The sequence below is a fragment of the Rhinoderma darwinii genome, chromosome 11 (assembly GCF_050947455.1).
Source record: "Rhinoderma darwinii isolate aRhiDar2 chromosome 11, aRhiDar2.hap1, whole genome shotgun sequence".
NCBI lineage: Eukaryota > Metazoa > Chordata > Amphibia > Anura > Rhinodermatidae > Rhinoderma > Rhinoderma darwinii.
In genome coordinates this window covers 64,431-90,731 of record NC_134697.1, presented here as the reverse complement: position 1 = coordinate 90,731, position 26,301 = coordinate 64,431, and the positions used below count along the sequence as shown (strand labels likewise).

The following is a 26,301-nucleotide window of genomic DNA, read 5'->3' as shown; positions in this document are numbered from 1 at the left end:
GTCCGTCAATTACGGACGTAATTAGTGTGTGTGCACATACCCTAAAAAGAGCACGGCCGTCCACACCAGCGCGCGTGCCCGCCCCGGATAACGAGCTCTGCAGCCGGGAGGGATACAAGGCTGCACACATAACTTCCGCTGCGTGGATTCAGTCTCCATGGTAACCGCCGTCTCTTCCTCTCTGCGTGTCACGCCTCGTCTAATGTGTCTTCTAATTAATTCAGTCGGAAAACACGCCCTCTGCTGGGCGGGGCTTTACCTGTACAGCCGTACGGTGAGCGGGATGTGGAGTGGACTGCTGCCCCCAGGTGTGACAGAGAGCGACCTCTCACCCGACGACGAGGGAGGTGACCCGGAGCCCAGCACCTCTACACCCGATACACCCGCGGTGCCTGAGAAATGCGTCACTGTACGTCCTGCTGTAAACACTTCACCCGGAATCACTTACCCGGCGCCCCAATATCTCCTTACAGCTTGACCTGTACCCCGGTATTTATCCCCTCACCCCCTCATTACTCACCTGTACCCCGGTATTTATCCCCTCACCCCCTCATTACTGACCTGTACCCCGGTATTTATCCCCCTCACCCCCTCATTACTGTCATGTACCCCGGTATTTATCCCCCTCACCCCCTCATTACTGACCTGTACCCCGGTATTTATCCCCTCACCCCCTCATTACTGAGCTGTACCCCGGTATTTATCCCCTCACCCCCTCATTACTCACCTGTACCCCGGTATTTATCCCTTCACCCCCTCATTACTGAGCTGTACCCCGGTATTTATCCCTTCACCCCCTCATTACTGACCTGTACCCCGGTATTTATCCCTTCACCCCCTCATTACTCACCTGTACCCCGGTATTTATCCCTTCACCCCCTCATTACTGACCTGTACCCCGGTATTTATCCCCCTCACCCCCTCATTACTGAGCTGTACCCCGGTATTTATCCCCCTCACCCCCTCATTACTGAGCTGTACCCCGGTATTTATCCCCCTCACCCCCTCATTACTGACCTGTACCCCGGTATTTATCCCCCTCACCCCCTCATTACTGACCTGTACCCCGGTATTTATCCCCCTCACCCCCTCATTACTGACCTGTACCCCGGTATTTATCCCCCTCACCCCCTCATTACTGAGCTGTACCCCGGTATTTATCCCTTCACCCCCTCATTACTGACCTGTACCCCGGTATTTATCCCTTCACCCCCTCATTACTGACCTGTACCCCGGTATTTATCCCCCTCACCCCCTCATTACTGAGCTGTACCCCGGTATTTATCCCCCTCACCCCCTCATTACTGAGCTGTACCCCGGTATTTATCCCCCTCACCCCCTCATTACTGAGCTGTACCCCGGTATTTATCCCCCTCACCCCCTCATTACTGTCCTGTACCCCGGTATTTATCCCCCTCATTACTGACCTGTACCCCGGTATTTATCCCCTCACCGCCTCATTACTGACCTGTACCCCGGTATTTATCCCCCTCACCCCCTCATTACTGACATGTACCCCGGTATTTATCCCCCTCACCCCCTCATTACTGAGCTGTACCCCGGTATTTATCCCCTCACCCCCTCATTACTGTCCTGTACCCCGGTATTTATCCCCCTCACCCCCTCATTACTGACCTGTACCCCGGTATTTATCCCCCTCACCCCCTCATTACTGACATGTACCCCGGTATTTATCCCCCTCACCCCCTCATTACTGAGCTGTACCCCGGTATTTATCCCCTCACCCCCTCATTACTGAGCTGTACCCCGGTATCTATCCCCCTCATTACTGACCTGTACCCCGGTATTTATCCCCTCACCCCCTCATTACTGAGCTGTACCCCGGTATTTATCCCCCTCATTACTGACCTGTACCCCGGTATTTATCCCCCTCACCCCCTCATTACTGAGCTGTACCCCGGTATTTATCCCCCTCATTACTGTCCTGTACCCCGGTATTTATCCCCCTCATTACTGACCTGTACCCCGGTATTTATCCCCCTCACCCCCTCATTACTGACCTGTACCCCGGTATTTATCCCCCTCACCCCCTCATTACTGTCATGTACCCCGGTATTTATCCCCCTCACCCCCTCATTACTGACCTGTACCCCGGTATTTATCCCCCTCACCCCCTCATTACTGTCCTGTACCCCGGTATTTATCCCCCTCACCCCCTCATTACTGTCCTGTACCCCGGTATTTATCCCCCTCACCCCCTCATTACTGTCCTGTACCCCGGTATTTATCCCCCTCACCCCCTCATTACTGACCTGTACCCCGGTATTTATCCCCCTCACCCCCTCATTACTGTCCTGTACCCCGGTATTTATCCCCCTCACCCCCTCATTACTGTCCTGTACCCCGGTATTTATCCCCCTCACCCCCTCATTACTGTCCTGTACCCCGGTATTTATCCCCTCACCCCCTCATTACTGACCTGTACCCCGGTATTTATCCCCCTCACCCCCTCATTACTGACCTGTACCCCGGTATTTATCCCCCTCACCCCCTCATTACTGACCTGTACCCCGGTATTTATCCCCCTCACCCCCTCATTACTGACCTGTACCCCGGTATTTATCCCCCTCACCCCCTCATTACTGACCTGTACCCCGGTATTTATCCCCCTCACCCCCTCATTACTGACCTGTACCCCGGTATTTATCCCCCTCACCCCCTCATTACTGACCTGTACCCCGGTATTTATCCCTTCACCCCCTCATTACTGACCTGTACCCCGGTATTTATCCCCTTCACCCCCTCATTACTGACCTGTACCCCGGTATTTATCCCTTCACCCCCTCATTACTGAGCTGTACCCCGGTATTTATCCCCCTCACCCCCTCATTACTGAGCTGTACCCCGGTATTTATCCCCCTCACCCCCTCATTACTGAGCTGTACCCCGGTATTTATCCCCCTCACCCCCTCATTACTGAGCTGTACCCCGGTATTTATCCCCCTCATTACTGACCTGTACCCCGGTATTTATCCCCTCACCGCCTCATTACTGACCTGTACCCCGGTATTTATCCCCCTCACCCCCTCATTACTGACATGTACCCCGGTATTTATCCCCCTCACCCCCTCATTACTGAGCTGTACCCCGGTATTTATCCCCTCACCCCCTCATTACTGTCCTGTACCCCGGTATTTATCCCCCTCACCCCCTCATTACTGACCTGTACCCCGGTATTTATCCCCCTCACCCCCTCATTACTGACTTGTACCCCGGTATTTATCCCCCTCACCCCCTCATTACTGACATGTACCCCGGTATTTATCCCCCTCACCCCCTCATTACTGAGCTGTACCCCGGTATTTATCCCCTCACCCCCTCATTACTGAGCTGTACCCCGGTATTTATCCCCCTCATTACTGACCTGTACCCCGGTATTTATCCCCTCACCCCCTCATTACTGAGCTGTACCCCGGTATTTATCCCCCTCATTACTGACCTGTACCCCGGTATTTATCCCCCTCACCCCCTCATTACTGAGCTGTACCCCGGTATTTATCCCCCTCATTACTGTCCTGTACCCCGGTATTTATCCCCCTCATTACTGACCTGTACCCCGGTATTTATCCCCCTCACCCCCTCATTACTGACCTGTACCCCGGTATTTATCCCCCTCACCCCCTCATTACTGTCATGTACCCCGGTATTTATCCCCCTCACCCCCTCATTACTGACCTGTACCCCGGTATTTATCCCCCTCACCCCCTCATTACTGTCCTGTACCCCGGTATTTATCCCCCTCACCCCCTCATTACTGTCCTGTACCCCGGTATTTATCCCCTCACCCCCTCATTACTGACCTGTACCCCGGTATTTATCCCCCTCACCCCCTCATTACTGACCTGTACCCCGGTATTTATCCCCCTCACCCCCTCATTACTGACCTGTACCCCGGTATTTATCCCCCTCACCCCCTCATTACTGACATGTACCCCGGTATTTATCCCCCTCATTACTGACCTGTACCCCGGTATTTATCCCCCTCATTACTGTCCTGTACCCCGGTATTTATCCCCCTCACCCCCTCATTACGGAGCTGTACCCCGGTATTTATCCCCCTCATTACTGACCTGTACCCCGGTATTTATCCCCCTCATTACTGTCCTGTACCCCGGTATTTATCCCCCTCACCCCCTCATTACTGACCTGTACCCCGGTATTTATCCCCCTCATTACTGACCTGTACCCCGGTATTTATCCCCCTCATTACTGTCCTGTACCCCGGTATTTATCCCCCTCACCCCCTCATTACTGACCTGTACCCCGGTATTTATCCCCCTCATTACTGACCTGTACCCCGGTATTTATCCCCCTCATTACTGACCTGTACCCCAGTATTTATCCCCTCACCCCCTCATTACTGAGCTGTACCCCGGTATCTATCCCCCCACCCCTCATTACTGACCTGTACCCCGGTATTTATCCCCTCACCGCCTCATTACTGTCCTGTACCCCGGTATTTATCCCCCTCACCCCCTCATTACAGACCTGTACCCCGGTATTTATCCCCCTCATTACTGACCTGTACCCCGGTATTTATCCCCCTCACCCCCTCATTACTGTCCTGTACCCCGGTATTTATCCCCCTCACCCCCTCATTACTGTCCTGTACCCCGGTATTTATCCCCCTCACCCCCTCATTACTGACCTGTACCCCGGTATTTATCCCCCTCACCCCTCATTACTGACCTGTACCCCGGTATTTATCCCCCTCATTACTGACCTGTACCCCGGTATTTATCCCCCTCACCCCCTCATTACTGACCTGTACCCCGGTATTTATCCCCTCACCCCCTCATTACTGACCTGTACCCCGGTATTTATCCCCCTCACCCCCTCATTACTGACCTGTACCCCGGTATTTATCCCCCTCATTACTGACCTGTACCCCGGTATTTATCCCCCTCACCCCCTCATTACTGACCTGTACCCCGGTATTTATCCCCCTCACCCCCTCATTACTGACCTGTACCCCGGTATTTATCCCCCTCACCCCCTCATTACTGAGCTGTACCCCGGTATTTATCCCCCTCAACCCCTCATTACAGACCTGTACCCCGGTATTTATCCCCCTCATTACAGACCTGTACCCCGGTATTTATCCCCCTAATTACTGACCTGTACCCCGGTATTTATCCCCCTCACCCCCTCATTACAGACCTGTACCCCGGTATTTATCCCCCTCACCCCCTCATTACTGACCTGTACCCCGGTATTTATCCCTTCACCCCCTCATTACTGACCTGTACCCCGGTATTTATCCCCTCACCCCCTCATTACTGACCTGTACCCCGGTATTTATCCCCTCACCCCCTCATTACTGACCTGTACCCCGGTATTTATCCCCCTCATTACTGACCTGTACCCCGGTATTTATCCCCTCACCCCATCATTACTTACCTGTACCCCGGTATTTATCCCCCTCATCACTGAGCTGTACCCCGGTATTTATCCCTTTCACCCCCTCATTACTGACCTGTACCCCGGTATTTATCCCCCTCATTACTGACCTGTACCCCGGTATTTATCCCCCTCATTACTGTCCTGTACCCCGGTATTTATCCCTTTCACCCCCTCATTACTGATCTGTACCCCGGTATTTATCCCCCTCATTACTGAGCTGTACCCTGGTATTTATCCCCCTCACCCCCTCATTACTGAGCTGTACCCCGGTATTTATCCCCTCACCCCCTCATTACTGAGCTGTACCCCGGTATTTATCCCCTCACCCCCTCATTACTGAGCTGTACCCCGGTATTTATCCCCCTCATTACTGAGCTGTACCCCGGTATTTATCCCCCTCACCCCCTCATTACTGAGCTGTACCCCGGTATTTATCCCCCTCATTACTGAGCTGTACCCCGGTATTTATCCCCCTCACCCCCTCATTACTGAGCTGTACCCCGGTATTTATCCCCCTCACCCCCTCATTACTGAGCTGTACCCCGGTATTTATCCCCTCACCCCCTCATTACTGAGCTGTACCCCGGTATTTATCCCCCTCACCCCCTCATTACTGAGCTGTACCCCGGTATTTATCCCCTCACCCCCTCATTACTGACCTGTACCCCGGTATTTATCCCTTTCACCCCCTCATTACTGACCTGTACCCCGGTATTTATCCCCCTCACCCCCTCATTACTGAGCTGTACCCCGGTATTTTCCTGAATTTATTTTTTTTTTCTTCCCAGAAATTCCTGGATCTTCAGAGGAGACGCTCAGAGCTTCAGGCCAAGTCGTGGGGGAAGAGGCGGAGACACAGGACAGGTGACTCCTCCCCCTCATCTATCTGTAATCACGTCTGTACAGTAACTGACAATCCGATTGGACTAAGACACTGATTTTACCCTTTGACTGCCAGGGACCTAACGTCCCGGCGGGAGGACGGGGAGCGCTTCTATACTGTAAATGACAGCGGGGGGTGTGCTGGCAGCATGCAGGGAGGGGAGGAGAATTGGAGGGTGTGCTGGCAGCATGCAGGGAGGGGAGGAGAATCGGGGGGTGTGCTGGCAGCATGCAGGGAGGGGAGTAGCGGCGGGGGTGTGCTGGCAGCATGCAGGGAGGGGAGGAGAGGCGGGGGGTGTGCTGGCAGCATGCAGGGAGGGGAGTAGAGGCGGGGGTGTGCTGGCAGCATGCAGGGAGGGGAGGAGAAGCGGGGGGTGTGCTGACAGCATGCAGGGAGGGGAGGAGAGGCGGGGGGTGTGCTGGCAGCATGCAGGGAGGGGAGTAGAGGCGGGGGTGTGCTGGCAGCATGCAGGGAGAGGAGTAGAGGCGGGGGTGTGCTGGCAGCATGCAGGGAGGGGAGGAGAGGCGGGGGTGTGCTGGCAGCATGCAGGGAGGGGAGGAGAAGCTTTTTGCCTACTCCTGTCCTTGTCTGGCTGTAGATGACACCTGGGGGAGGGGTCTTTTCTTTTTTTTTCCAGAAAAGGAGTGAGAAGATGAGCAGGGGCTCAACCAATCACCTCTCTGCGCCTCATTAGGCCGTTGATTGACTCCATGAGTGTAACGTTTCCCAGCGGCGTCACGAGACGCACTTGCACCGCACACAAATATCAATCCATTTTACGCTGTCTGGGCCTAGAGAGCAAAGTCTAATATATTTCTGATGGATGGGAAAGATTTCCACCACTCAGAAAATACATTTTAGTCTACGGACGTTCGCCGTGAAAAATCGTCTCCAACTAGTTCAACTAAAAAATATCCGTACTAGTCCAGGCATCCGAGAACAGCGACCGCCAAGTCCCCACAAGAAATAAACCGAGCGAGGAGAATGATTATTAACCTGGCGTTGGATCTTCTCCCTCCGTGGCCTCGTTCTTGGAGCAGCGGGGGGGGGGTCTGTCTCAGAGATGAGAACTACACTCCCTGCGCGAGTCTGAGAGGGCGGCGGCGGCCTCGTGTGATGGAAGACAACAGAGCGAGGAGAACCAATAGGATGGACACCTGGCAAGTTAGAAATCATTCTATTTTCACTATTTATTTTTGTGGTGCCAGTGTTTCCTATGGCAGCCGGGGGACCTAATAAAGGCCCCCGCTCTGCCCCTAGTTATGGCGGCTCTGCCCCTAGTTATGGCGACTCTGCCCCTAGATATGGCGGCTCTGCCCCTTGATATGGCGGCTCTGCCCCTAGATATGGCGGCTCTGCCCCTAGATATGGCGGCTCTGCCCCTAGTTATGGCGGCTCTGCTCCTAGATATGGCGGCTCTGCCCCTAGTTATGGCGGCTCTGCCCCTAGATATGGCGGCTCTGCCCCTAGTTATGGCGGCTCTGCCCCTAGATATGGCGGCTCTGCCCCTAGATATGGCGGCTCTGCCCCTAGATATGGCGGCTCTGCCCCTAGATATGGCGGCTCTGCCCCTTGATATGGCGGCTCTGCTCCTAGATATGGCGGCTCTGCCCCTAGTTATGGCGGCTCTGCCCCTAGTTATGGCGGCTCTGCCCCTAGATATGGCGGCTCTGGCCCTAGTTATGGCGGCTCTGGCCCTAGTTATGGCGGCTATGCCCCTAGATATGGCGGCTCTGCCCCTAGATATGGCGGCTCTGCCCCTAGTTATGGCGGCTCTGCCCCTAGTTATGGCGGCTCTGCCCCTAGTTATGGCGGCTCTGCCCCTAGATATGGCGGCTCTGCCCCTTGATATGGCGGCTCTGCCCCTAGATATGGCGGCTCTGCCCCTAGATATGGCGGCTCTGCCCCTAGATATGGCGGCTCTGCCCCTAGATATGGCGGCTCTGCCCCTAGTTATGGCGGCTCTGCCCCTAGTTATGGCGGCTCTGCCCCTAGATATGGCGGCTCTGGCCCTAGTTATGGCGGCTCTGGCCCTAGTTATGGCGGCTATGCCCCTAGATATGGCGGCTCTGCCCCTAGATATGGCGGCTCTGCCCCTAGTTATGGCGGCTCTGCCCCTAGTTATGGCGGCTCTGCCCCTAGATATGGCGGCTCTGCCCCTTGATATGGCGGCTCTGCCCCTAGATATGGCGGCTCTGCCCCTAGATATGGCGGCTCTGCCCCTAGATATGGCGGCTCTGCCCCTAGTTATGGCGGCTCTGCCCCTAGTTTTGGCGGCTCTGCCCCTAGATATGGCGGCTCTGCCCCTAGATATGGCGGCTCTGCCCCTAGTTATGGCGGCTCTGCCCCTAGTTATGGCGGCTCTGCCCCTAGTTATGGCGGCTCTGCCCCTAGTTATGGCGGCTCTGGCCCTAGTTATGGCGGCTCTGGCCCTAGTTATGGCGGCTCTGGCCCTAGATATGGCGGCTCTGCCCCTAGTTATGGCGGCTCTGCCCCTAGTTATGGCGGCTCTGCCCCTAGATATGGCGGCTCTGGCCCTAGTTATGACGGCTCTGGCCCTAGTTATGGCGGCTCTGCCCCTAGATATGGCGGCTCTGCCCCTAGATATGGCGGCTCTGCCCCTAGTTATGGCGGCTCTGCCCCTAGTTATGGCGGCTCTGCCCCTAGATATGGCGGCTCTGCCCCTAGATATGGCGGCTCTGCCCCTAGATATGGCGGCTCTGCAACTAGATATGGCGGCTCTGCCCCTTGATATGGCGGCTCTGCCCCTAGATATGGCGGCTCTGCCCCTAGATATGGCGGCTCTGCCCCTAGATACGGCGGCTCTGCCCCTAGATACGGCGGCTCTGCCCCTAGATACGGCGGCTCTGGCCCTAGTTACGGCGGCTCTGGCCCTAGTTACGGCGGCTCTGGCCCTAGATACGGCGGCTCTGCCCCTAGATACGGCGGCTCTGCCCCTAGATACGGCGTCTCTGCCCCTAGTTACGGCGTCTCTGCCCCTAGTTACGGCGTCTCTGCCCCTAGTTACGGCGTCTCTGCCCCTAGTTACGGCGTCTCTGCCCCTAGTTACGGCGTCTCTGCCCCTAGTTACGGCGTCTCTGCCCCTAGTTACGGCGTCTCTGCCCCTAGTTACGGCGTCTCTGCCCCTAGTTACGGCGTCTCTGCCCCTAGTTACGGCGTCTCTGCCCCTAGTTACGGCGTCTCTGCCCCTAGTTACGGCGTCTCTGCCCCTAGTTACGGCGTCTCTGCCCCTAGTTATGGCGGCTCTGCCCCTAGATATGGCGGCTCTGCCCCTAGATATGGCGGCTCTGCCCCTAGATATGGCGGCTCTGCCCCTTGATATGACGGCTCTGCCCCTAGTTATGGCGGCTCTGCCCCTAGATATGGCGGCTCTGCCCCTAGATATGGCGGCTCTGCCCCTAGATATGGCGGCTCTGCCCCTAGATATGGCGGCTCTGCCCCTAGATATGGCGGCTCTGCCCCTAGATATGGCGGCTCTGCCCCTAGATATGGCGGCTCTGCCCCTAGATATGGCGGCTCTGCCCCTAGATATGGCGGCTCTGCCCCTAGATACGGCGGCTCTGCCCCTAGATACGGCGGCTCTGGCCCTAGTTACGGCGGCTCTGGCCCTAGTTACGGCGGCTCTGGCCCTAGTTACGGCGGCTCTGGCCCTAGTTACGGCGGCTCTGGCCCTAGTTACGGCGGCTCTGGCCCTAGATACGGCGGCTCTGGCCCTAGATACGGCGGCTCTGCCCCTAGTTACGGCGGCTCTGCCCCTAGTTACGGCGGCTCTGCCCCTAGTTACGGCGGCTCTGCCCCTAGTTACGGCGTCTCTGCCCCTAGTTACGGCGTCTCTGCCCCTAGTTACGGCGTCTCTGCCCCTAGTTACGGCGTCTCTGCCCCTAGTTACGGCGTCGCTGCCCCTAGTTATGGCGTCTCTGGCCCTAGTTATGGCGTCTCTGGCCCTAGTTACGGCGTCTCTGGCCCTAGTTACGGCGTCTCTGGCCCTAGTTACGGCGTCTCTGGCCCTAGTTACGGCGTCTCTGGCCCTAGTTACGGCGTCTCTGGCCCTAGTTACGGCGTCTCTGGCCCTAGTTACGGCGTCTCTGGCCCTAGTTACGGCGTCTCTGCCCCTAGTTACGGCGTCTCTGCCCCTAGTTACGGCGTCTCTGCCCCTAGATACGGCGTCTCTGCCCCTAGATACGGCGGCTCTGCCCCTAGATACGGCGGCTCTGCCCCTAGATACGGCGGCTCTGCCCCTAGATACGGCGGCTCTGCCCCTAGATATGGCGGCTCTGCCCCTAGTTATGGCGGCTCTGCCCCTAGTTATGGCGGCTCTGCCCCTAGATATGGCGGCTCTGCCCCTAGATATGGCGGCTCTGCCCCTAGATATGGCGGCTCTGCCCCTAGATATGGCGGCTCTGCCCCTAGTTACGGCGTCGCTGGCCCTAGTTACGGCGTCTCTGGCCCTAGTTACGGCGTCTCTGGCCCTAGTTACGGCGTCTCTGGCCCTAGTTACGGCGTCTCTGGCCCTAGTTACGGCGTCTCTGGCCCTAGTTACGGCGTCTCTGCCCCTAGATACGGCGGCTCTGCCCCTAGATACGGCGGCTCTGCCCCTTGATACGGCGGCTCTGCCCCTTGATACGGCGGCTCTGCCCCTAGATACGGCGGCTCTGCCCCTAGATACGGCGGCTCTGCCCCTAGATACGGCGGCTCTGGCCCTAGTTACGGCGGCTCTGGCCCTAGTTACGGCGGCTCTGGCCCTAGTTACGGCGGCTCTGCCCCTAGATACGGCGGCTCTGCCCCTAGATACGGCGGCTCTGCCCCTAGTTACGGCGGCTCTGCCCCTAGTTACGGCGTCTCTGCCCCTAGTTACGGCGTCTCTGCCCCTAGTTACGGCGTCTCTGGCCCTAGTTACGGCGTCTCTGGCCCTAGTTACGGCGTCTCTGGCCCTAGTTACGGCGTCTCCGGCCCTAGTTACGGCGTCTCCGGCCCTAGTTACGGCGGCTCTGCCTGACGCTTGGCCTAGCGGATGACGGGCAGTAATACAGAAGTATTGCAGTGTATTAGAAAAGTGATCGGATGATCGCAGAGTGCAGTCCCCTAGTGGGACTAGTAGGAAAGTTACACATATTTGGTATCGCCGCGTCCGTATCGACCCCAGCTATAAAGTTATTACGTTATTTAACCCACGCGGTGAACGATGTAAAACAATAAAATAAAAAACAATGCAAAAATGGCTGTTTTTCTGTGAATCTTGCCTTAAAAAAAAAAAAGTGATCAAAAAGTCGCATCTACTCCAAAATGGTACCAATAAAAACGACAGGTCGTCCCGCAAAGAAGAAGCCCCCACACAACTGCATCATGGGAAAAATAAGTCACGGCTCTTCAAATATGGAGACACAAAAACAGATGTTTGGGAAAAAAGTGTTTTCACTGTATAAATATCCATATAACGTGGGTATCGTTGCAATCGGAACGTTCCGCTGAATAAAGTTATTGTGTTATTTATACCGCACAGTAAATGGCGTAAATTTAGGATGCAAAGTGTGGCGAAATTGCTGTTTTTTTCTATCACCCCCCAAAAAAAAGTTAATAAAAGTTCATCAATAAATATGTACCTGAAAATGGAGCGACTTGTCCCGCAACAAACAAGACCTTATACAGCGACGTCAACGCAAAAATAAGTTATAGCTCTTGGAATGAGACGATGGAAAAACGTAAAAAATAGCTGGGTCATGAAGGGGTTAATATCACATGACCGGTATAGGGGCGGGACTTATTAGCGTGTATCGTCTATAAGACCTTGGTTTCTTCTGCAGAGAAATGAACCAAATAAAATCTTCGTGTTAGCGCAGGAAGCCCGATCCCGTCCGTCTCGCTGATCCGGCGTCCCTCCCCCCTCTTACCCTGATCTTTTGTTCTTCATATTCTGTATCATTAGGGAGACGCCACCGGCGACCTCCGGAGGAGCAGAAGAAGGATGAAAGGTGCGGGGGTGTGATGTTTGGGGGGGATTCTCCACCGTGTAATATCCTGACTTCATGTCCTGTTGTAGCCCGGCACCAGAGAAGCTCGCCGCCCTGGACACCCTGCACAAATACTTTGGGGTCAATGATCGTCTTGACCCTCCTGTGTGTAACAAGGTCCTGAAAAAGGTGAATAATTACTCCCCCTCCCATAGTATATAAACCTGCAGTGTGGGGTCTCCACCTATAGATCTCAGGGTATATTATATCCTCCATAGTAGAGGTGTGTGGTGTCTCCACATATAGGTTTCAGGGTACATTATATCCTCCATAGTAGAGGTGTGTGGTGTCTCCACCGATAGATCTCAGGGTACATTATATCCTCCATAGTAGAGGTGTGTGGTGTCTCCACATATAGATCTCAGGGTACATTGTATCCTCCATAGTAGGGGTGGCTCCACCTATAGATCTCAGGGTACATTATATCCTCCATAGTAGAGGTGTGTGGTGTCTCCACATATAGGTTTCAGGGTACATTATATCCTCCATAGTAGAGGTGTCTCCACCTATAGATCTCAGGGTACGTTGTATCCTCCATAGTAGCGGTGTCTCCACCTATAGATCTCAGGGAACATTATATCCTCCATAGTAGGGGTGGCTCCACCTATAGATCTCAGGGTACATTATATCCTCCATAGTAGAGGGGTCTCCACCTATAGATCTCAGGGAACATTATATCCTCCATAGTAGGGGTGGCTCCACCTATAGATCTCAGGGTACATTATATCCTCCATAGTAGAGGGGTCTCCACCTATAGATCTCAGGGTATATGATATCCTCCATAGTAGGGGTGTCTCCACCTATAGATCTCAGGGAACATTATATCCTCCATAGTAGAGGTGTGTGGTGTCTCTACATATAGATCTCAGGGTACATTATATCCTCCATAGAAGTGTGTGATGTCTCCACCTATAGATCACAGGGTACATGATATCCTCCGTAGTAGAGGTGTGTGGTGTCTCCACATATAGGTCTCAGGGTACATTGTATCCTCCATAGTAGAGGTGTCTCCACCTATAGATCTCAGGGTACATTATATCCTCCATAGTAGGGGTGGCTCCACCTATAGATCTCAGGGTACATTATATCCTCCATAGTAGGGGTGGCTCCACCTATAGATCTCAGGGTACATTATATCCTCCATAGTAGAGGGGTCTCCACCTATAGATCTCAGGGTATATGATATCCTCCATAGTAGGGGTGTCTCCACCTATAGATCTCAGGGAACATTATATCCTCCATAGTAGAGGTGTGTGGTGTCTCTACATATAGATCTCAGGGTACATTATATCCTCCATAGAAGTGTGTGATGTCTCCACCTATAGATCACAGGGTACATGATATCCTCCGTAGTAGAGGTGTGTGGTGTCTCCACATATAGGTCTCAGGGTACATTGTATCCTCCATAGTAGAGGTGTCTCCACCTATAGATCTCAGGGTACATGATATCCTCCATGCTAGGGGTGTCTCCACCTATAGATCTTGGGGTACATTATATCCTCCATAGTAGAGGTGTGTGGTGTCTCCACCTATAGATCTTGGGGTACATGATATCCTCCATAGTAGAGGTGTCTCCACCTATAGATCTCGGGGTCCGTTATATCCTCCGTAGTAGGAGGAGGACGCAGCAGGTTCCTGCCTGGTCTTGGGCCCCTCCAGACATCCTGGTGTTTCCGCCTCTGGTCACGGTTTCTTCTTCTATTTGCAGTCACGGCTGGAGCAGAACTTGGATGAAGCTGTGGAGAGGGGAGACATGGCAGAGGCGGAGGAGCTGAGTGACCGCCTGGCCACTCGAGAGGTGAGTGTTGGGGGAAGCTCTACAGCCCGGTGCTAGGTCGTGGTGTTCTCAGCGGCCGGAGCTCCTGGGATGTGTCAGGCGGTGCCTCCTTGTCTTACTCAGGTTTCCAACCTTCAGGTATCTCTTCAATAGCCATGTCCTACTAATTTATAAGTAACATCTTTTCTCCATATAGAGGGGTAGAGGGGGAGCCACTGGGTTGTCCCACTCCATGGGGGGACCCTGCACCATAACCCCAGCATTAGTGGATGACCTGTTAACTAATAAGAATCCGCTGCAGAGTTTTTCTTGTAGAGTTTCCGACATAGCACTAAATACTGGGGGCTCGTTGCTTACCTGCTCCAGCCGACACTACTGCTACACCTGCGTATATCACAGCAAATACCAGGAGGCCGCTCACTATGTGATTACAAATGTAAGGGGGGAGTCTGACTGCTAAAGTCTGCCGAAATTGGTCTGTCCTAGTATGTCCTGTTCTTGCTAAGAGTTGTAGTCTCCTATTACACTTATTGCATAAACTTAACTGAACGGACTGCACAATGAACCCATCTCTAGTGACTCTGGTGACTGTTATTGGGGAGGCAATGTAGTGATGTCACTGCTGTATATAACTTATATCTGGAGGGTGGTGATGTCACTGCTGTATATAACTTATATCTGGAGAGCGGTGATGTCACTGCTGTATAATATATCTTATATCTGGAGAGCGGTGATGTCGCTGCTGTATAATATAATATATCTGGAGAGCGGTGATGTCACTGCTGTATAATATAACTGATATCTGGGGAGCGGTGATGTCACTGCTGTATATAACTGATATCTGGAGAGCGGTGATGTCACTGCTGTATATAACTTATATCTGGAGAGTGGTGATGTCACTGCTGTATATAACTTATATCTGGAGAGCGGTGATGTCACTGCTGTATAATATAACTGATATCTGGAGAGCGGTGATGTCACTGCTGTATATAACTTATATCTGGAGAGCGGTGATGTCACTGCTGTATATAACGTATATCTGGAGAGTGGTGATGTCACTGCTGTATATAACTTATATCTGGAGAGTGGTGATGTCACTGCTGTATAATATAACTGATATCTGGAGGGCGGTGATGTCACTGCTGTATAATATAACTGATATCTGGAGAGCAGTGATGTCACTGCTGTATAATATAACTGATATCTGGAGAGCGGTGATGTCACTGCTGTATAATATATCTTATATCTGGAGAGCGGTGATGTCACTGCTGTATAATATAACTGATATCTGGAGAGCGGTGATGTCACTGCTGTATAATATAACTGATATCTGGAGAGCGGTGATGTCACTGCTGTATAATATATCTGGAGAGTGGTGATGTCACTGCTGTATAATATAACTGATATCTGGAGAGTGGTGATGTCACTGCTGTATAATATATCTGATATCTGGAGAGCGGTGATGTCACTGCTGTATAATATAACTGATATCTGGAGAGCGGTGATGTCACTGCTGTATAATATAACTTTATCTGGAGAGCGGTGATGTCACTGCTGTATAATATAACTGATATCTGGAGAGCGGTGATGTCACTGCTGTATAATATATCTTATATCTGGAGAGCGGTGATGTCACTGCTGTATAATATATCTTATATCTGGAGAGCGGTGATGTCACTGCTGTATAATATAATATATCTGGAGAGCGGTGATGTCACTGCTGTATAATATAACTGATATCTGGAGAGTGGTGATGTCACTGCTGTATAATATAACTGATATCTGGAGAGTGGTGATGTCACTGCTGTATAATATATCTGATATCTGGAGAGCGGTGATGTCACTGCTGTATAATATAACTGATATCTGGAGAGCGGTGATGTCACTGCTGTATAATATAACTGATATCTGGAGAGCGGTGATGTCACTGCTGTATAATATAACTGATATCTGGAGAGTGGTGATGTCATTGCTGTATAATATAATATATCTGGAGAGCGGTGATGTCACTGCTGTATAATATATCTTATATCTGGAGAGCGGTGATGTCGCTGCTGTATAATATAACTGATATCTGGAGAGCGGTGATGTCGCTGCTGTATAATATAACTGATATCTGGAGGGCGGTGATGTCACTGCTGTATAATATATCTGATATCTGGAGAGCGGGGATGTCACTGCTGTATAATATAACTGATATCTGGAGAGCGGTGATGTCACTGCTGTATAATATAATATATCTGGGGAGCGGTGATGTCACTGCTGTATAATATAACTGATATCTGGGGAGCGGTGATGTCACTGCTGTATAATATAATATATCTGGAGAGCGGTGATGTCACTGCTGTATAATATATCTTATATCTGGAGAGTGGTGATGTCACTGCTGTATAATATAACTGATATCTGGAGAGTGGTGATGTCACTGCTGTATAATATATCTTATATCTGGAGAGCGGTGATGTCACTGCTGTATAATATAACTGATATCTGGAGAGCGGTGATGTCACTGCTGTATAATATATCTTATATCTGGAGAGCGGTGATGTCACTGCTGTATAATATAACTGATATCTGGAGAGCGGTGATGTCACTGCTGTATAATATAACTGATATCTGGAGAGCGGTGATGTCACTGCTGTATAATATAACTGATATCTGGAGAGTGGTGATGTCACTGCTGTATAATATAACTGATATCTGGAGAGCGGTGATGTCACTGCTGTATAATATAACTGATATCTGGAGAGCGGTGATATCACTGCTGTATAATATAACTGACATCTGGAGAGCGGTGATGTCACTGCTGTATAATATAACTGATATCTGGAGAGCGGTGATGTCACTGCTGTATAATGTAAGTTCTGTTGTTCATCCCGTTGCTTCTCTCCTCCATGTCTGATTTTTTTTTCAGCGCGGTTTCTTTATGATGTCGTGTAGATTAAGGATCTGGAGACTTTATAATTATTGATGAGAATAAGATGATCGGTTCTCGCGCTTAAATCCGCTCGGGCGCTTATCATTCTGTCTGTCGGGGTTATCTGCTGTATCTGGGGAAAATCTTCCCCTTGTTTGGCCGGCTTTAGAGTGCCCGCTTATTGGGTATTACTGGGTAAGGGTGAGGAGTGTCATGCGGCTTGTCTGTTTAGAGGCCGGTGCCTTGTCAGCATCTTTTAGGAACTTGTAGTCTCGTGGCCACATGAAAGATCTGAGGCTCCGTTCTCTTCTCTCACCCCTCTACCCGTGTTCTGTGTTGCCCTCCGTGAGTGGCAGGACCGCTGGCTGCAGATTACAGACCCGTCTCTTGGATGTTCCCGGGTTTGTCAGCAGAGCAGCTGTGGTTTCTACTCTTCTCCCCAAAAGGCGGACGTGGCTATCTCCATATTGCAGAACATATACGGCATGTATGGTGTCCTATTGTAGTAGCCCGCAGATACAGCTTAGCTGCAGCGACACTGCCGGTTTTCACATTTCTGCTCCCTGAGGTGGCGCCAGAGCGTCTTTACCCTCCATTCTGCCGTGACCATTAACCTCTCTCACTGCAGGTGACGACCTCTCCCGGACACTGATCAGCCTCATTTCTCTCACTAATCAGAGGCAGGAGCTGGAAGCGGCTGATAAACCCTGTGCTCCGGGGCGCGCTTCCCACAGAGCGTTAATCCCGTTCCTGTCCTAATAGGTGAAACTAATTTCTGATGTATAACATTTCTAAGCCCTTAAATAGCATCTTGGAAGGAGCAGCTTTGATGGAGGTGGCCCCGCGCCAACGAAACAAATCACCCCGGCTGAGCTCGGCTCTGCAGCCAGGGAAGTGACAGACTCTGCCCGGGAACTTGGAAGCAGCCCCCTGTATTGACTGGTACCTGGGAGCGGGGCCGGCTCAGGGGACGCCGCCATGATGACTGTGAACTTGTGAGCTGACTTGGCGTCCATGTTATCAGAGCTCTCGCAGTAGAGCCGTGTTTGCCTGGGGTGCTGATTAAGAGTCTGAACGGTAAAGCTGTTCTCCCCCCTGACCGCAGCAGCCGGATCAGTGATGGACGCTGAATGTTTGTTTATTTATCAGCATAAAGCTCGGATAATTACACACTGATTACACGCCGCCGGTTCAGGGGTTTGCGGCGGGCCTGGCCGTTGACCCAGGTGAAGTTTTGTTCTCTGCCGGGTCCAGGACGTCCTCAGACACGGTGAAAGGTTAACGTCCGGGTTCTGGCCTGGTCCACATAGCGGTGGCTGCAGCGCGGCTCTGCACTTGCCGTGGCGGCTGCGAGGTTCATTACTGCAGACAATGCCGCCGCCGTCGCCACATTAATCAGCGTGTTTTCTCTTTTAATTAAAACCATTTTAGTAAATTAAAGCCCACAGCAAAACACATATATAATTTGTTTGTAATTAGCTCCTAATTGGTGGTAGTTGGAGCTTAGCGCCCTCGGATTCTTTCTTCCTGATTGCCATTTTATTAGCGGGCTCGTCATTAATTAATCTGTTTTTCTAATTAGCTTATAAAACTGTTGATGGCACATTATTGTAAATGTGATTTTAAGTTCAAAGCGTGTTAATAAGCTTTCTCACTACACGACGAGAGATAACGGCTCAAAACACCAGTTTTATTGTTCCCCTCACCCGTTCCGCACCCCTCAGCTTCCCGTCTCTTCTGTGACGTCTCTGCAGGTGGAGTCCTAATTCTATCAGGGACAGTAATAGGAATTCCTCATCTGTAACTCTCCTCCACAGTGGAGAAAGGTGCCATCATGTCATAAAGCCGGGCACAGGGAGTGATACAGTGCGCCCCTCTTCTGGCTCTATAGATGATGGGAGGGGGTGCGGTGTGGTCTTCTGGCTCTATAGATGGGCGGGGGTGCGGTGTAGTCTGGCTCTATAGATGATGGGTGGGGGTGTGGTGTGGTCTTCTGGCTCTATAGATGATGGGCGGGGATGCGGTGTGGTCTTCTGGCTCTATAGATGATGGGCGGGGGTGCGGTGTGGTCTTCTGGCTCTATAGATGATGGGCGGGGGTGCGGTGTGGTCCTCTGGCTCTATAGATGATGGGTGGGGGTGCGGTGTGGTCTTCTGGCTCTATAGATGATGGGCGGGGGTGTGGTGTGGTCTTCTGGCTCTATGGATGATGGGCGGGGGTGCGGTGTGGTCTTCTGGCTCTATAGATGATGGGCGGGGGTTCGGTGTGGTCCTCTGGCTCTATAGATGATGGGTGGGGGTGCGGTGTGGTCTTCTGGCTCTATAGATGATGGGCGGGGGTGCGGTGTGGTGTGGTCTTCTGGCTCTATGGATGATGGGCGGGGGTGCGGTGTGGTCTTCTGGCTCTATAGATGATGGGCGGGGGTGCAGTGTGGTCTTCTGGCTCTATAGATGATGGTCGGGGGTGTGGTCTTCTGGCTCTATAGATGATGGGTGGGGGTGCGGTGTGGTCTTCTGGCTCTATAGATGATGGGCGGGGGTGCGGTGTGGTCTTCTGGCTCTATAGATGATGGGCGGGTGTGCGGTGTGGTCTGGCTCTATAGGTGGGCGGGGGTGCAGTGTGGTCCTCTGGCTCTATAGATGATGGGCGGGGGTGCGGTGTGGTCTTCTGGCTCTATAGATGATGGGCGGGGGTGCAGTGTGGTCTTCTGGCTCTATAGATGATGGGCGGTGGTGCAGTGTGGTCTTCTGGCTCTATAGATGATGGGCGGGGGTGCAGTGTGGTCTTCTGGCTCTATAGATGATGGGCGGGGGTGCAGTGTGGTCTTCTGGCTCTATAGATGATGGGCGGGGGTGCGGTGTGGTCTGGCTCTATAGATGATGGGTAGGGGTGTGGTGTGGTGTGGTCTTCTGGCTCTATAGATGATGGGTAGGGGTGTGGTGTGGTCTTCTGGCTCTATAGATGATGGGCGGGGGTGCAGTGTGGTCTTCGGGCTCTATAGATGATGGTCGGGGGAAGGATGGGAGATTGAACGATTATTTACCACATGCTACACTATTAAATGAATGTTTATCCCCTGACACTGACCCCCAACACAGTATAATGCCCCAATAGAGCCTAATAAAATACATACTCCCCTAACCCTGTTCCAACGACAAGTAGTGGAGTTCCCTCCGGTCTGTGCGGCTTGAAGCATATTTTCAGGTTCTGCTGCACTTTGCCATATACCAGGGTTTCAGGCATCCTATTGGTCCTCGGTGTCCTTAATGCCCGCCCCATTTACTTCATGTTTAGCCTCAATGCTCATAAACCACAGCGAGTCGTGCCCACCCCAATGGAATATACACACGTATGATGGCGGGCTGGTATATACAGGGATAATGGGAGTCCCTATAAATAACCCTCATCATCCCTGTAGATACAATTGGGGTGGTAAAAAAAATAAGTAAATGGGGTGGGGAATGATGACACCGTGGACCAATAAGATGCCTGAAAACTCCGGTATATTGCAGCGGACTCTGAAAATAAGCGTTCTGAGTCGATCACGACTCGGCACAGACAGTCGCGAGGTAGTGACGTCCTCATGCGTGTCTGCTCTGAGCCGTGAGCGGCTGATGTTACACAGTGAATAGTAGAGCAGGGAACGGACGGCTCTCTGCTCTACTATAGGACTGTATCTGCATCCTTAGGACACCGATACAGTTGAAACCGTGAAAAAAAACAAAATGCACAAGATGTTGGTTATCTACACTGAATTTCGGCTTTCATTTTTTTTCACAGATTAAGTGCCCAGCCCTAGTTAGGGGTGCAGTGTGGCCCTCTTCTGGCTCTATAGGCGATGGGTGGGGGTGCGGTGTGGTCTTCTGGCTCTATAGATGATGGGTGGGGGTGTGGTGTGGTCTTCTGGCTCTATAGATGATGGGCGGGGGTGCGGTGTGGTCTTCTGGCTCTATAGATGATGGGCGGGGGTGCGGTGTGGTCTTCTGGCTCTATAGATGATGGGCGGGGGTGCGGTGTGGTCTTCTGGCTCTATAGATGATGGGTGGGGGTGTGGTGTGGTCTTCTGGCTCTATAGATGATGGGCGGGGGTGCGGTGTGGTCTTCTGGCTCTATAGATGATGGGTGGGGGTGCGGTGTGGTCTTCTGGCTCTATAGATGATGGGCGGGGGTGCGGTGTGGTCTTCTGGCTCTATAGATGATGGGCGGGGGTGCGGTGTGGTCTTCTGGCTCTATAGATGATGGGCGGGGGTGCGGTGTGGTCTTCTGGCTCTATAGATGATGGGCGGGGGTGCGGTGTGGTCTTCTGGCTCTATAGATGATGGGCGGGGGTGCGGTGTGGTCTTCTGGCTCTATAGATGATGGGCGGGGGTGCGGTGTGGTCTTCTGGCTCTATAGATGATGGGCGGGGGTGCGGTGTGGTCTTCTGGCTCTATAGATGATGGGCGGGGGTGCAGTGTGGTCTTCTGGCTCTATAGATGGGCGGGGTGCAGTGTGGTCTTCTGGCTCTATAGATGATGGGCGGGGGTGCGGTGTGGTCTTCTGGCTCTATAGATGATGGGCGGGGGTGCGGTGTGGTCTTCTGCCTCTATAGATGATGGGCGGGGGTGCGGTGTGGTCTTCTGGCTCTATAGATGATGGGCGGGGGTGCGGTGTGGTCTTCTGCCTCTATAGATGATGGGCGGGGGTGCGGTGTGGTCCTCTGCCTCTATAGGTGATGGGCGGGGGTGCGGTGTGGTCTTCTGCCTCTATAGGTTATGGGCGGGGGTGCGGTGTGGTCTTCTGCCTCTATAGATGATGGGCGGGGGTGCGGTGTGGTCTTCTGGCTCTATAGATGATGGGCGGGGGTGCGGTGTGGTCTTCTGGCTCTATAGGTGATGGGCGGGGGTGCGGTGTGGTCTTCTGCCTCTATAGGTTATGGGCGGGGGCGCGGTGTGGTCTTCTGCCTCTATAGGTGATGGGCGGGGGTGCGGTGTGGTCTTCTGCCTCTATAGGTGATGGGCGGGGGTGCGGTGTAGTCTGGCTCTATAGGTGATGGGCGGGTGTGCGGTGTAGTCTGGCTCTATAGGTGGGCGGGGGTGCGGTGTGGTCTTCTGGCTCTGTAGATGATGGGCGGGGTTGCGGTGTGGTCTTCTGGCTCTATAGATGATGGGCGGGGGTGTGGTGTGGTCTTCTGGCTCTATAGATGATGGGTGGGGGTGCGGTGTGGTCTTCTGCCTCTATAGGTGATGGTTGGGGGTGCGGTGTGGTCTTCTGGCTCTATAGGTGATAGTTGGGGGTGTGGTGTGGTCTTCTGGCTCTATAGATGATGGGTGGGTGTGTGGTGTGGTCTTCTAGCTCTATAGATGATGGGCGGGGGTGCGGTGTGGTCTTCTGGCTCTATAGATGATGGGCGGGGGTGCGGTGTGGTCTTCTAGCTCTATAGATGATGGTTGGAGGTGCGGTGTGGTCTTCTGGCTCTATAGATGATGGTTGGGGGTGCGGTGTGGTCTTCTAGCTCTATAGATGATGGTTGGGGGTGCGGTGTGGTCTTCTGGCTCTAGGTGATGGTTAGGGGTGTGGTCCTCTGGCCCTATAGATGGTCGGGGTGCAGTGTACCGGTTTCCCAGCACTTTAGATGTGGGGCAGGTATTTGCACCTCTTTCTGGCCCTCGGACCTCATGGTTTTCTGCCTGCAGTGCCCCCGGTTTCCCTGTGTTTGTAGCTGCTCCAGTGTGGGGGGATTTAGTAGGAAGTGTGACCAAAATTGAAAATTGGATAAAAAACTGAATAATGTCACATTACTATAAAGACGAGGGGGTAATTTGTGCCGACTTTTTTGCTAATTTTGCTCAAGCCTCGGAATAAGGGTCTGTCACCCATTCTGTGCATCAGGCCTGACAGTGCCAATGATCCGTGAAATAGTCTGCCGCTGGCTTTGTTCTGATAAGAATGAACAAATCTGCACAAAGCCGCGCTCCTGGAATCTCATTTTCATACGAGCGCAGCCTGAAAGAAATAAGCTGTTTGCTGACTTGATTAATCAGACAATTGAGTTTTTTTCTTTGTCGCTTTGATCTTTGCCGTCTCCACGGTAACGCGGTTGACACTAAATGTTCAGCTCAAGTTAAGACAATTGGAAATTGTCGACATCATAAATGTTTTTATAAGGGTGCAGGTGAAGCGGGGAGGGGTGTCGGCTCTACCTGGTGTCGGGGGTGGCGGTGGCTCTACCTGGTGGCGGTGGCTCTACCTGGTGTCGGGGGTGGCGGCGGCGGCTCTACCTGGTGTCGGGGGTGGCTCTACCTGGTGTCGGGGGCGGCTCTACCTGGTGTCGGGGGTGGCGGCGGCGGCGGCTCTACCTGGCGGCGGCTCTACCTGGTGTCGGCTCTACCTGGTGTCGGGGGTGGTGGCGGCTCTACCTGGTGTCGGGGGCGGCTCTACCTGGTGTCGGGAGTGGTGGCGGCTCTACCTGGTGTCGGGGGTGGCGGCGGCTCTACCTAGTGTCGGGGGTGGCGGCGGCGGCTCTACCTGGTGTCGGGGGTGGCGGCCGCGGTCCTCGCCAGCTCCGCACGTTTCTATTTTGTTTTCGTAAGCTGGTATGAAGCTGCGCCCGGCCCCGTGTGGGTGAGGGGTGATACATTACAAGGGGCAGTCATTGTGTCCGGCCGAGATGATTTACACACTTTAAACCTGCAAAGTTGAAAGGAATTTAAAGGAGAGGGGAGAAAAATCCTAAATAGGTCTGTGTATTGGCTGGAGGAGCCGCCGCCGCCGCTTTACAAATCTTCTAAGTGGCTGTAAAGATGATCGCCCCGAGGGAGCCGCCAGACCCGGCTTCTGAAACCAGCTCAGCCCTTATCTTCTATCCAAGCAAAGTACCATTAATCTTCCTGAAAGACCTTTTATGGCTTTTAATATCGCCCAAATTAGAACATTTTACACCCTTGGTTCCTGGAATCTAGTGATAAAAGCCTTGGGAGCTTAGTTTTCTTGACTGCAGCCTCGGACCAGATTCCAGCTCCCTGCGATAATGTTTAGACACCTTAATTAAAATGCAGCAAAATCCGGGATGTTCCGTGTGAGAAGCGCTGCCGATTTTCTACAAAAGCCTCGTCTTGTATTATGTTCTGTATTTCTGGGCTCTGGATGAGGGTAGATAGAAGTGGCGGCTGCGCCTCTCTCCGGGTGAAGAGGTAATGTGAGCGCAGCGTGGGCACCGGGGGGCGGCCCCGTTACACAGATGGATGGGGGGGGGGTCTGGTCCTTTCCTGTGGCCTGCGCTCCAGTGGACTTGTATCATAAGCCCCCACCCTCATATACGGGTTCAGGGGTATCTGGTCCCGCATCAGAAGCTTCACTTAATGTTCCAGGAAGTGCGTGAATAGAACTACAAGGAGGCAGTAACTACTGACAGTGCAAATGGGCCAAGATTTGAGTTTATTTTTAAGGAGAAAACTAGAAGCCCCCAGGATTTTATAGCTCCGAAGCGCTCGTTACGATCGCAGCTCCGGCCCGATTCGGCCCATAACTTTATAGACGAGCTGTGGCCACGTATTGCTGTGCTCCGGTGATGTTTTCTGCTCTCGTCCTGCGGACACTGTCCTCACCATCGTCCTTATCTGAAGAGATCTCCAGCTGTGATAACGGCGCAGCCCCCTCCCTGGCATCCCGCTAATCCTGTAATCCCTATTCAGGGAGCTGCGTTCTCATCCCGTGTCTTTCTTTACAGATTGCAGTGAAGATCACAAAGGCGGCTGCTTATCACAAACACATGAAAGCCAAAGAAGAGCAGGAAACTTCCCAGGACGCCGCCAGCAAGAAGAAGCCTCTGTCCTGGGGGTGAGCACACAGAAACGAAAGACAGCTGTGTAGAGCCTGGCACCCTGGGGCCCCCGGGACAGTCACCTTTGCCAGAGCTTGTGGCCACCGTACCCCTTGAATGTCACTTTGTGGCTCCCGTACATTAGACTTTGATAAACGCTCTTGGTCCCCCCATCCGGGGACCACTCCCAGAGGCACAAGGTTTTTCAGGTCATGATGTCATCTCTAGTCGTCATTTATCAGGTGACAATTATTTATTTTCTCACTTTTCAGATTTGAGGCCAAGAAAAGATGGGAGACAAAAAGTAACATGGGCTACATGTGACGGGAGGCGACGGTCCGGACGTAGTTGTGATGTCACGGACCACTGACATCCGTCAATACGAGGAGGAGGCCGCCATGTGGTGTGGACTTTCTGCCTGTTGTATGGACTGTTCACCCAGAGGAATGGGGGGGGGGGGGAGATTGTGCCGCCTTCACCCAGATATTTCTATGATCACGAGGGAATGTCAGTGATACAATCCTCACACGCCGCCTGTATAATAAATGACGCCAGCGAGCAATAGCTGTCCTCTTATAGCAGTCATGAGGGAGAAATGTAAGAATCCCCTAATGTCTATCAAGTCCAACCTTTCTCAATAAATTGCAAGTCATTCATTGCTTGATTAATTCTAACCCTTAATGCCAGTAGTCTGTAAATAATCATCTCGCCCTTTAGTGTTATACCTCACTCCAGTGGTGAATTTACAGCTACACTGCTCAGTACTGCTGTATAATGTCCGACATGCTGCTGCTTCTAGTATGTGTTATATCTCACCCCCGTGCTGGATTCACAGCTACACTGCTCAGTACTGCTGTATAATGTCCGACATGCTGCTGCTTCTAGTATGTGTTATATCTCACCCCCGTGCTGGATTCACAGCTACACTGCTCAGTACTGCTGTATAATGTCCGACATGCTGCTGCTTCTAGTATGTGTTATATCTCACCCCCGTGCTGGAGTCACAGCTACACTGCTCAGTACTGCTGTATAATATCCTCCATGCTGCTGCTTCTAGTATGGGTTATATCTCACCACCGTGCTGGATTCACAGCTACACTGCTCAGTACTGCAGTATAATATCCTCCATGCTGCTGCTTCTAGTATGTGTTATATCTCACCCCCGGGCTGGATTCACAGCTACACTGCTCAGTACTGCAGTATAATATCCTCCATGCTGCTGCTTCTAGTATGTGTTATATCTCACCCCGGTGCTGGATTCACAGCTACACTGCACAGTACTGCTGTATAATATCCTCCATGCTGCTGCTTCTAGTATGTGTTATATCTCACCACCGTGCTGGATTCACAGCTACACTGCTCAGTACTGCTGTATAATATCCTCCATGCTACTGCTTCTAGTATGTGTTATATCTCACCCCCGTGCTGAATTCACAGCTACACTGCTCAGTACTGCTGTATAATATCCTC

At 52.6% G+C, this 26,301-nt stretch overlaps 1 protein-coding gene across 1 annotated transcript; it reads left to right on the top strand.

Moving 5' to 3' along the window:
• The first annotated feature begins 206 nt into the window (after positions 1 to 206).
• On the top strand, positions 207 to 25,487 carry FAM204A (family with sequence similarity 204 member A). Its single transcript, XM_075842720.1, has 7 exons — positions 207 to 409; positions 6,213 to 6,288; positions 12,252 to 12,297; positions 12,366 to 12,465; positions 14,045 to 14,134; positions 24,739 to 24,848; positions 25,104 to 25,487. Exons 1-7 carry the CDS (start codon positions 284 to 286, stop codon positions 25,153 to 25,155), a joined length of 600 nt encoding a protein of 199 aa, XP_075698835.1. The 5' UTR covers positions 207 to 283; the 3' UTR covers positions 25,156 to 25,487.
• Positions 25,488 to 26,301: the final 814 nt, after the last annotated feature.